At 50.6% G+C, this 12,500-nt stretch overlaps 1 protein-coding gene across 2 annotated transcripts in view; it reads left to right on the plus strand.

Annotated features, from left to right (window-relative positions):
* Positions 1 to 3,359: 3,359 nt before the first annotated feature.
* LOC149427112 (nuclear distribution protein nudE-like 1-A) overlaps positions 3,360 to 12,500 on the plus strand; it is a 48,471-nt gene continuing 39,330 nt past the window's right edge. The window contains exon 1 of one of the 2 annotated variants that reach the window (XM_089668249.1): positions 3,360 to 3,381. In XM_089668249.1, coding sequence (XP_089524375.1) covers positions 3,379 to 3,381 — 3 coding nt within the window. In that variant the 5' untranslated portion in view covers positions 3,360 to 3,378. The other variant, XM_089668250.1, reaches the window with a different exon arrangement.

The raw sequence follows: 12,500 nt of genomic DNA on the forward strand, positions 1-12,500 counted from the left end.
AAATCGCACAGTACTGCGATTGCGTGAGATCTGGTGCCCACAAACGCACTGTGTGTCATCTGCGCTAGGGGTCCCGTTAACACGACATTGGTCCAAAGTCCAGTTTACAGCAGAACGTGGCGCTGGAAAGGTGCGCTCTGTGCATGTCTCCTGCGTCTCGTTCAGACGCACTGGCCTTGCTATCCGCATACGTGTGCCGATGTAATGTTCACAGAACCCCAAATGCAGATTGCAATCGCAGTACATTTGCGTGCAGAAAATTGCGCAGTACTGAGGATCGCAGATCGCAAACACACTGGGGTTGAATTACTAAAGGCACTGCAAGTGCGGCTGCTTCAGAGCTTAGTAAATGAGGGGAAGTTTCACTTCGCAAAGAATACCCAATCGCAGGCATAAAAAAAAAAACGAATTATTGCTTGCACATGATTGGATGATAGAAATCAGCAGCGTCCCCTCAGATCTACAGCAACTGCACTTGCAGGGCACTTCCCCCCCACCCCCCCTTCCAGTCCGGACACTTTCCCCCCCCCCTTCCAGTCCGGACACTTTCCCCCCCCCCTTCCAGTCCGGACACTTTCCCCCCCCCCTTCCAGTCCGGACACTTTCCCCCCCCCCTTCCAGTCCGGACACTTTCCCCCCCCCCTTCCAGTCCGGACACTTTCCCCCCCCCTTCCAGTCCGGACACTTTTCCCCCCCCCTTCCAGTCCGGACACTTTCCCCCCCCCCTTCCAGTCCGGACACTTTCCCCCCCCCCTTCCAGTCCGGACACTTTCCCCCCCCCCTTCCAGTCCGGACACTTTCCCCCCCCCCTTCCAGTCCGGACACTTTCCCCCCCCCCTTCCAGTCCGGACACTTTCCCCCCCCCCCTTCCAGTCCGGACACTTTCCCCCCCCCCTTCCAGTCCGGACACTTTCCCCCCCCCCTTCCAGTCCGGACACTTCCCCCCCCCCTTCCAGTCCGGACACTTTCCCCCCCCCCTTCCAGTCCGGACACTTTCCCCCCCCCCCTTCCAGTCCGGACACTTTCCCCCCCCCCCTTCCAGTCCGGACACTTTCCCCCCCCCCTTCCAGTCCGGACACTTTCCCCCCCCCTTCCAGTCCGGACACTTTCCCCCCCCCCTTCCAGTCCGGACACTTTCCCCCCCCCCTTCCAGTCCGGACACTTTCCCCCCCCCCCTTCCAGTCCGGACACTTTCCCCCCCCCCTTCCAGTCCGGACACTTTCCCCCCCCCCTTCCAGTCCGGACACTTTCCCCCCCCCCCCTTCCAGTCCGGACACTTTCCCCCCCCCCCCTTCCAGTCCGGACACTTTCCCCCCCCCCCTTCCAGTCCGGACACTTTCCCCCCCCCCCCTTCCAGTCCGGACACTTTCCCCCCCCCCCCCTTCCAGTCCGGACACTTTCCCCCCCCCCCCTTCCAGTCCGGACACTTTCCCCCCCCTTCCAGTCCAGGCCAATTTTCAGCTTTCAATGCTGTCATACTTGGAATGACAATTGCGCGGTCATGCAACACTGTACCCATATGAATTTTTTAGCATTTTTTGAGACAGATAAAACTTTATTTTGGTGGTATTGATTCACCGCTGGGATTTTATTTTTTTTTGCTATATAAATGAAAAAGTCCAAAAATTTTGAAAACTGTTTTTCTTATAAAATTTAGCAAATAAATAATCTCTTCATAAATCTTGGCCAAAATTTATTCAGTTGTTTAGTAAAAAAAAAAAAAAAACAAATTCGTTTATAACCAAAAATAAAAATTAAAAAAAAAAACATTTAAAAAATTATAAATTCATTGTTTTATATTATTTGTTTTTTTTTTTCTACATACTGTCACCCTAGCAGTACAGTGTCACCATAGTGACACTGTACTACTTGTGGGGGGGTGATTTAAGAGGTTTTTTTATTTTTTTTTTACACTGATTGCTTTTACAACCATAAAGGCTGTAAAAAAACAATAGTTTCTCCTTCTCTCTGGCTGCATTCCTGCAGCCTTGACCAAAAGTATTGGTACTCGTACTCGCCGATTAAAAAAACGGTATCCGTGCATCCCTACAAGTCGCACATGAAACAGCAAAAAATAGTGCGGGAAACTTTTTCAAAGTCGGTCTGGATCGGAGTCGCACTGATTTGAGCCGCTCCATAGGCGGCAATAGGATGTGACTTTTGTCTGTCAAGCCGCATGACAAGTCTCACTGGTGTGAACTGGCGCTTACCCCCCGTTCACATCTGTGCGGGTGGTGCCGCTGCGGATCCACACAAAAATCCGTGCAGCCGCACCCCTCGCACAGAGGAATGCAATCCCGCGGACGGGTGCCATTCATTCTAATGGTACGCCGCCCGCACTGGAAATCGCAACCGTACTGGGAACCTCGGCTGCATTTTCTGAAGAAGTACAGGGACTTCTCTCCCTGCGTGTCCCGGGACACGGGAGTCCATCCAAACTAATGGGCTCTCATACCTGCGCAAAACGCGGCACGCAGGAATGCAGAGATGTGAACCGGGCCTTAATGCAGAATCATGTCGCCAGCAAAATCCTTCATTCACATTCAGTAATTGTCTGAATGAGCCCAATACTAATAATAAAGTCTCATTATAAGAATCGGGGGTAAATGGAAGAATGTCGGATTGTTACATGCGTGGGATTCATGTGATCACAGATGGCAGATGTTCTGTGATTGGCTCCCGCCTGTGATTGGCTGTGACTCATTCGCTAAAATGTTACATTTGCAAAACAGGTGGTTTTATTTTTATTCATTATTTGTGTAATAACAATGTATCCAGTTTGTGTATTTACTTCCTGATGCTGAATTCTGGCATTGTATGGGAGATATATATATGTGTGTGTGTATGTGTGTATATGTATGTATGTCTAATATATATATATATAATGTATGTGTGTATGTATGTGTGTATATGTATGTCTAATATATATATATATATAGTGTGTGTGTGTGTGTGTGTGTGTACATGTATGTATGTATGTATGTATGTGATATATATATATATATATATATATTTAAACCGTCTGCGCCTACAATATGGCTTTGTGCTTTTTACGGTGCGATGGCGGTTGCGCGTCAGTTGGGTGTTCGTTACCTAATCCGTTTCATTGTCACCTGTGCTGTATTTGTACCCGTTCCACCAGGGAGAGGGGAGGCTGAGCGTTTGTGAAACTGTCACACCAGCACTGCCCACCCACCTCTGCGATTGGTCACCTGTCGGAAAGGGCGGGTCTGTTTCCTCAGCAAGCGATTGGCTGGTTCTGGGATCGTTTATCCCTTGTGTTGTGTCTGTGACCATAGCTATGAGCTGACACGTCTGAGCCCCATCCCCTGCCTTCTGTCCCCGGGGGAGGGGTGTGTTTGCATTCGCTCGGATAACATGGTAAGCGGAGAATGTGATCCAGCAGTGCCGAGTCCTTCCCTTCCAGTGCATGGAGGTGTTTTACGATCATGCGTTTTTTGTTTTGTTGCGAACGCAATTTTCGAGATGAGAACGGTTGGAGGATCCTTTTAAATTTCTTTACGAGTTCCCGGAAAAAGGACTTGACGCTGTTCGCTGTTCCCGTTAACACGTTGTGATGTCATCTCGCTGGTAACTGTTCTGATATCTGTGTGTTAGAGACGGGCATAACCGTGCCGCCTCTACAGGACGTCGCCCTGGAATTTTCTTTGGTGGGATTTGTGAGTATCTGGGATTAACTCCTAATTGAAAGCCTCTTTATTTCCTCACGCTTTGTGAAATGTGCCCAATCTTCAGGAAGTGTGGATAGATGGAGTTCTCGGCTCCCTCCCCTGTTAATTGTTTGGTCTGATCTGTTCACATTCATTCATTATCATGTTTGGTGTTTGTGTAGAATAAATTAACAGGTTTGTTGTATCCAGCAGTCTGGCAATAAGTGAGATTGAGATCAATTAGTACAAGATTTCTCAACCCGGGTTATTCAGCAAATTCTGCCTCTCAGATAAGTTCCCACTGACACCTACATTTTTTTTTTTTTTAAAGCTATCTGTAAGGGGGGAATTCTTCCCACTGACCCCCAATGTAAGGGACATTCTTCCCACTGACCCCCAATGTAAGGGACATTCTTCCCACTGACCCCCAATGTAAGGGACATTCTTCCCACTGACCACCAATGTAAGGAACATTCTTCCCACTGACCACCAATGTAAGGGACATTCTTCCCACTGACCCCTAATGTAAGGAACATTCTTCCCACTGACCACCAATGTAAGGGACATTCTTCCCACTGACCACCAATGTAAGGAACATTCTTCCCACTGACCCCCAATGTAAGGGACATTCTTCCCACTGACCACCAATGTAAGGAAAATTCTTCCCACTGACCACCAATGTAAGGGCCATTCTTCCCACTGACCCCCAATGTAAGGGACATTCTTCCCACTGACCACCAATGTAAGGGACATTCTTCCCACTGACCCCCAATGTAAGGGACATTCTTCCCACTGACCACCGATGTAAGGGACATTCTTCCCACTGACCACCAATGTAAGGGACATTCTTCCCACTGACCCCCAATGTAAGGGGCATTCTTCCCACTGACCCCCAATGTAAGGGGCATTCTTCCCACTGACCCCCAATGTAAGGGGCATTCTTCCCACTGACCCCCAATGTAAGGGACATTCTTCCCACTGACCACCAATGTAAGGGACATTCTTCCCACTGACCCCCATTGTAAGGGACATATACACACTTTTTTTTTTTTTTTTCTGTGGACAGAGACAAATTCAGAGTTAAAGCGGAGTTCCAGCCATTTTTGTGTTTTATTAAAAGTCAGCAGCTACAAAAACTATAGCTGCTGACTTTTAATAAACACACACTCACCTTTTCCCTGTGCTCACCGGCGCCATTCCTTCCTCCCTTCTCTCCTCCACAATGCTGGCATCTCAACTGTGGGCACCAGGCTGTCACAGCCGGGTGCCCACTGCGCATACACAAGTCGCGCTGCACCTCCTGATTGGCCCAGCAGTCTTCTGGGACCTTTGAAAGTTCCCAGGAGACTGCAGGAGGGAGGAGGGGGCCGAACTTCCGGCCCACTTCGCCACGGGGAACTGAACCGGAAGTGGGAGCGGGTACCTGTCAAAAACAGATATCCGCTCCCCCCCCCCCCCCAAAAAAAAAGGTGCCATATATGGCAGTGGAGGGGGTTAGGAGACAAGCGGAGCTTTCGCTTTTGTATCCTCTAAAATCCACTGTCCCCATCCCCACGACTTACAGTGATTGGCTAGAAAAATATCCCCTAGGTGATCACATGTTCTTCCCCCCTCCCCCAGACCTGTTGGCAAGAGATTTTCATAGACTCATCATTTCTAATGGACTTTTTTTTTTTCTATGGAAGTCATCTAACGTCTGCTGACACTTTTCCTTGTGTCTCCTGCAACAGCTGTAAACAAATAGTATGTGTGTAGGGAGGCGTGAGTACGCCACTGACTCTTACAAGGAGGGACGCAGAGGAGATTGAAACCACCAATTATGTTCGGCTTGGATGAGAGCAGGCCGAGTTCCCATAGTGAACTGTGAGTGGGAAGACGCCTGTAAATCCTTGGATACCGTGCCGGCACCCACCGTGATCATTGTTGATAGGCGAGTGTCACCAAAGTTAGTGTTCGTAAACCCCGGACCCCGCACTCACTATATCCGCTCTCCCCGGACCCCGCATTCACTCTATCCGCTCTCCCCGGACCCCGCGTTCACTATATCCGCTTTCCCCGGACCCCGCGTTCACTATGTGCGCCCCCCCCCCCGGACCCCGCGTTCACTATGTGCGCTCTCCCCGGACCCCGCGTTCACTATGTGCGCTCTCCCCGGACCCCGCGTTTACTCTATCCGCTCTCCCCGGACCCCGCATTCACTCTATCCGCTCTCCCCGGACCCCGCGTTCACTATATCCGCTCTCCCCGGACCCCGCGTTCACTATATCCGCTCTCCCCGGACCCCGCGTTCACTATGTGCGCTCTCCCCGGACCCCGCGTTCACTATGTGCGCTCTCCCCGGACCCCGCGTTCACTATGTGCGCTCTCCCCGGACCCCGCGTTCACTATGTGCGCTCTCCCCGGACCCCGCGTTCACTATGTGCGCTCTCCCCGGACCCCGCGTTCACTATGTGCGCTCTCCCCGGACCCCGCGTTCACTATGTGCGCTCTCCCCGGACCCCGCGTTCACTATGTGCGCTCTCCCCAGACGCCGCGTTCGCTGCGTCCGCTCTCCCCGGACGCCGCGTTCGCTGCGTCCGCTCTCCCCGGACGCCGCGCTCTCTGCGTCCGCTCTCCCCGGACGCCGCGCTCTCTGCGTCCGCTCTCCCCGGACGCCGCGCTCTCTGCGTCCGCTCTCCCCGGACGCCGCGCTCTCTGCGTCCGCTCTCCCCGGACGCCGCGCTCTCTGCGTCCGCTCTCCCCGGACGCCGCGCTCTCTGCGTCCGCTCTCCCCGGACGCCGCGCTCTCTGCGTCCGCTCTCCCCGGACGCCGCGCTCTCTGCGTCCGCTCTCCCCGGACGCCGCGCTCTCTGCGTCCGCTCTCGCCGGACCCATGCTGAGAACAACCTCCTGTGTGCACAATACAGCAGATCAGCTGCTCGGCACGATCCCCCGAAGGGAGGGGAGATTACCGGGTACTGGTGCCTACTATTGTGATTTTAGGCTTCTAGAGGATCCCACAGGTATGGCACATTTATACTTCCAGCCCGGACCAATGTAACAATGGTTTAAAAAAGTCATGCCTCCGCTTTAAAGCGGAGCTTCACCCAAAAGGGGAAGTTCCACTTTAAGTACTGCTCCCCGTTAAGGATTGGCACCTTTGGTGGGCGAGGGGGGATGGGTACCCGAATTTGACAGATACCCGCTCCCACGTCTGGTCGCCTAAGCGGAAGGTGTCTCCCCTCCCTCCCTGTAGTCTTTTGGGACACATGTCAGGTCCCAGAAGACTACAGGACCATTCATGAAGTGCAGCGCTACTTGTGCATGCTCAGTGGGTACCCGGCTGTGAAGCCGCAAGCTATCACAGCTGTGTGCCCACACTGAAGATGCCGGCCTCCTGGAATACAGGACGGTTGGTGAAACGGGCTGCAGGGAGCACACACCGGGACCGAGGGACAGGTAAGTGGCTGTTTTTGTAGCTGCTGACTATTATTTTATGATAGGGTGAGTGGATCTCCGCTTTAAGGCTCATGTACACGGGGCGTTTGGAAAAACTCTTCTGAACGATGGAAAAAAAACATCAGTTTAGCTGCGTTTGCATACCGCGTTTATGCGCGTTTTGCGTTTTTGAAGCGTTTTTAAAAGATAACCTCAGGAGACCTTCCCAAATGCCCAGAATCGCTGAAAAATAGTAAATTAACTATTTCAGACATTTTGAGAGAAATAGAGAGAGCAGAAGCAGAGAGAGCAGTATGTGTGGAGATGACTGCGCTGGTGTACCGGGTCCATTTGAATACATGGAAAACGCTGTGCATGCATTTCTGATGAGGACAGCATCTGGACATGGAACAGTAAAAAAAGCGTCTAAACACAAACACTTGTGAACGCAATTATCCGAGCGTCGGGGGGACGGAACTGGCGGGAAATTTAAACATTTTAAAAGTGATTTTCACTAAATACACTAAAATCTCATAGTATAACATTCCTGTATCAACCCATTTCACATACATTGTGTCCCGAGTGCTTTGTCCGGCGCCCTGCCTGCATTTTTACTGTTCTTTCTGCCTGGAAACTGAGAAACGTCCATGGCGTCCAAAAAGCGTCCCTTTAGGTCAGACGCGGTTTTAGACCGGCTAGAGAACAGCGATAGTAAATCAGAACCACTTGCAGAATTGAGTGATAATGATTGGTGGGGGAAATTCCTCATCAGACACTGAAAACGATTCTGCGACTTTGCTCAGCGATGTGCGAACTTGGCGCTATATTTCACATTTCAGTGTTTTTGGTTTGATTATATTATTGAATTACATTTATTATTATTATAATATTTTTTTATGATTGTTTATTATATTATAATTTATGATTTCGTGTTTCAAATTTTATCCTCCCCGGGATGTTTACTAGATTCTTGTTCAGACAGATTTCAGTGAGTTATTCCTAAAAATTACAGGCCTACAATAAATACATATTTCCATGCAAAAAAATGTACCACTTTGAGCACAGAAATCCTGACATCATCAGACCGCTAGGGAGGTTAAAGCGGAGTTCCACTCACTCTGTAAAATAATAAAAGTCAGCAGCTACAAAAACTGTAGCTGCTGACTTTTAAAAAACAGCCACTTACCTGTCCCTTGGTCCCGTGGTGTGTCCCCCGCAGCTCGTTCCACCGGCCGTCCTGTATTCCTGGAGGCCGGCATCTTCAGTGTGGGGTGACAGCTTGCGGCTTCACAGCCGGGTACCCACTGCGCATGCGCGAGTAGCGCTGCGCTTCCTGAATGGCCCAGTCGTCTTCTAGGACCTGTCACGTGACCCACAAGACTACGGGGAGGGAGGGTAGGAGGACATCTTCCTATCGCCTAGGCGATGGGAGCGGGTACCTGTCAATTTCAGGTACCCGCTCCCCAAAGGTGCCAATCCTTAATGGGGAGCGGGGGGACCAATCTTTAAAGCGGAACTTCCCCTTTTAGGTGGAACTCCGCTTTAAGGTAAATTGAATACACCTGATTTTAGCACGGCTGCACTGTTTGCTGGAATGACAGAAGCTCATTGATTGTGTTGTTTGGAATTGCTTGTAAAGAGGCCAACCCATGTTGATCCCTGACAGGAGCCGCGCCTGGGTGCTTACTATATATACACACCATACCTTGCATTTCCACCCCCCGGATCATGTTGGGGATTTATGTGTAATACAGTCCTTTTGTTCTAGGATTTCAATGAGCCGTGTTATTTCCTCCCATGCCATAATGGTGTTTTTCTTTTGAATACAGCAGCTACTATGCAACCTGCTTATATTGCGTGTCGGCCTTTGTTTTGTTTTTTTTTTTGTCTGTTAGAAGATGTGAGATTTCTTTTGGTATTTGCCGTTCCATTTCTGTGCATGTAGGTAGGCTCAGGTTTTGTGATTGTCAACGCAGACAAAACTTTGTAGTTTCGTACAAAGTTCAGAAGGATTAGATTACCCATCGATTTCCCCCCCCCCCCCCCAACTGTCTGTCTCCACTGGTGAGATTTATCCATAAGATACCTCTGATGGTGATGATATCGTGATTCATAAGAAAACGAGAACTGTCAGTGTCGGCTCCTTCCGTTTCTGATTCAGGTTAGTAGGAAAAATGCACTATAAAGGAGAAGTACAGCCAAAGCTCTCCTGTAGATCACAGGAGAGTAGTTCGTTCTGCACTCCTGTGACCCGTTTTCAGCTGACAGCGGATTGAAGTCCACTGTTGGCTGACATCACTCAGCCGGTCCAGGCTGGGGAAAGATCCTGACTTCAAAGTCGGGATCCACCCCAGAGTCTGGAGCTGCACCTGGCTCAGCCTCTCAGCAAAGAACTGAGAGCCTGTGCCAGACTGTCCCTCCCCCTCCACAGCCCAGCGCTCTAGGGGGGCAGTGCAGAGAGCGGCGACTGATAGTCCCGTCCTCTGCTCATAGCGGCGGTGAGAACTCAGCTATGAGCGGTCATGTGATCTCTGAGTTCTCACCCTTAGAGCCAGCAGGGGGCAGATGCGGTATTGGACCAATTCTGCATCCACCTAGGTGAGTATAAATGGGGGGGGGGGGACCCTACTTCTCTTTTATTATTATTATTATTATTATTATTATTATTATTATTATACAGGATTTATGGCGCCATCAGTTTGCTCAGAGCTTTACAATATAACGGGAGACAATACAGCAACAATACAGATCAATACAAGAGGGATAGGAGGGCCTGATCCTTGGAGCTTACAATCTAGGAGATTAATTCATGTTGATCTTGTGAGCAGATAACTTCCTGTTAAAACAAAAAACAGCATAAATAAAATACAATAAATAATAAAAAATAATCCAAAAAAAACTTAAAAATGTAAAAATATTGTATATAAATTAAATAGAATAGTTCCACTCCAAATGATTAGGATGAATAAGGTGAGCAGAATACAGTTGGGAAGTCCTTATCCAAAAAGACCCTTGACCCGTGTTCACGGTAGGTATGTGTTCAAGGGCCTTTTTGGATAAGAACTTTCCAACTGTATTCTGCTCACCTTATTCATCCTAATCATTTGGAGTGGGACTATTCTATTTAATTTATATACAATATTTTTACATTTTTAAGTTTTTTTTGGATTATTTTTTATTATTTATTGTATTTTATTTATGCTGTTTTTTGTTTTAAGATTTTTTTTTTTGGTGTTTACACTAATGAGCAGCAGCATTTATTTAGGAATTATTTCACACTTTTTTTGGCGCTGGTGATTTTTTTGTATAGATAACTTCCTGTGCTTGGCCGCCTATGCTGGCGGCGGTAGATTACAGCTCACCTCCACTATATTTTATGGAGATAAGGAGTGAGTGATTCACGAAGGATCACTTTTCGGAGGGGTGGCAAGGACTGCCGCACACGAGAACAAGCCCTTAAAGTGACGCTAAGCTCGGGTTTAAAAAATGGCATTCTATTTCAGTCTGTATTTCTAAAGCCCCACATACACGATCACAATATTGTACAAAAAATGCCACTTTGAGCCCGGGTTCACACTGATGCGGTGCGTAATTATCAGCTTCTTCAGTGCGAATTCCACACCGTATCAGAATCACACCCCAATTCATGTGAAGTGCTGCGGGTGTGTATTTTAAGTTAACAACACCCCGAAAGTGGTCCGCAAAATGCAGTGCGATGTGCAGAATCGGATCTCATGAATACCCATGCGATCCAATTCTAGTGTGGACCCAATAAAGGGTCCTGCATGTTTTTGGTGTGGTGCGATTGGGAATATTACTGAGTGGGGGCTCAGCAGAGCTTGGGGTTACTACTGAGTGGGGGCTCAGCAGAGCTTGTGGTTACTACTGAGTGGGGGCTCAGCAGAGCTTGTGGTTACTACTGAGTGGGGGCTCAGCAGAGCTGGGGGTTACTGCTGGGCGGGGGCTCAGCAGAGCTGGGGGTTACTGCTGGGCGGGGGCTCAGCAGAGCTGGGGGTTACTGCTGGGCGGGGGCTCAGCAGAGCTGGGGGTTACTGCTGGGCGGGGGCTCAGCAGAGCTGGGGGTTACTGCTGGGCGGGGGCTCAGCAGAGCTGGGGGTTACTGCTGAGCGGGGGCTCAGCAGAGCTGGGGGTTACTGCTGAGCGGGGGCTCAGCAGAGCTGGGGGTTACTGCTGAGCGGGGGCTCAGCAGAGCTGGGGGTTACTGCTGAGCGGGGGCTCAGCAGAGCTGGGGGTTACTGCTGAGCGGGGGCTCAGCAGAGCTGGGGGTTACTGCTGAGCGGGGGCTCAGCAGAGCTGGGGGTTACTGCTGAGCGGGGGCTCAGCAGAGCTGGGGGTTACTGCTGAGCGGGGGCTCAGCAGAGCTGGGGGTTACTGCTGGGCGGGGGCTCAGCAGAGCTGGGGGTTACTGCTGGGCGGGGGCTCAGCAGAGCTGGGGGTTACTGCTGGGCGGGGGCTCAGCAGAGCTGGGGGTTACTGCTGGGCGGCGGCTCAGCAGAGCTGGGGGTTACTGCTGGGCGGCGGCTCAGCAGAGCTGGGGGTTACTGCTGGGCGGCGGATCAGCAGAGCTGGGGGTTACTGCTGGGCGGCGGATCAGCAGAGCTGGGGGTTACTGCTGGGCGGCGGATCAGCAGAGCTGGGGGTTACTGCTCGGCGGCGGATCAGCAGAGCTGGGGGTTACTGCTGGGCGGCGGATCAGCAGAGCTGGGGGTTACTGTTGAGCAAGGGATCTGCTGAGCGAGGGTACTGTTGAGCAGGGGATCTGCTGAGCGAGGGTACTGTTGAGCAGGGGATCTGCTGAGTTGGGGGTGCTTCTGGGCCCCTTGTAAAACAAATAGAAAATCAACACACACGGGGAATCTGCCAAGCTACATTAAAACTTCAAAAAAGCCTCGCAGAAGCATCCGAGCATGTTGAAGCGGTATTCGCTGTAGTGAATGTTGAAGTCGATGCAAGTGTAAACAAGCCCTAGGGGTGTATCATGTAGTGTCACTTAATGCCGTGCCACCGTGCATCAGATAGAAGTCTGCTTTCATTCTTTGCATTCCATCCTCCATCTTTATAGCGCTTTGTTCACAATAAGCCTCGTTATGGACGTGCCGATCCGCAGACAGAAGACCTGGCATAGCTCTGAGGGCTCAGGCAAGGTCAGGGTCCCCCTCTCCTACAGAACATGAGCAGGAAGCTGGAGACCCCCCACAAGGGCTGTGTATGGGTTCCAGTGCCGGCTCTGATTACAAGCTCTCCCCGGTCAGGGAGCCATGTGCAATAGTTGTAGGCAGCACAAAGGGTTATTTAACCCTTTCATGCCCCGAGGAGCTCTCTAGGGCACGCCGTTCCCCTCTGTGAGAACCCCGCTCTGTATTTGTCTTGTTGGCTTAATTAGAACGGGAA

The sequence above is a fragment of the Staurois parvus genome, unplaced genomic scaffold, assembly GCF_062004578.1.
Source record: "Staurois parvus isolate SC_StPar_1 unplaced genomic scaffold, SC_StPar_1.0 ptg004017l, whole genome shotgun sequence".
Lineage (NCBI taxonomy): Eukaryota > Metazoa > Chordata > Amphibia > Anura > Ranidae > Staurois > Staurois parvus.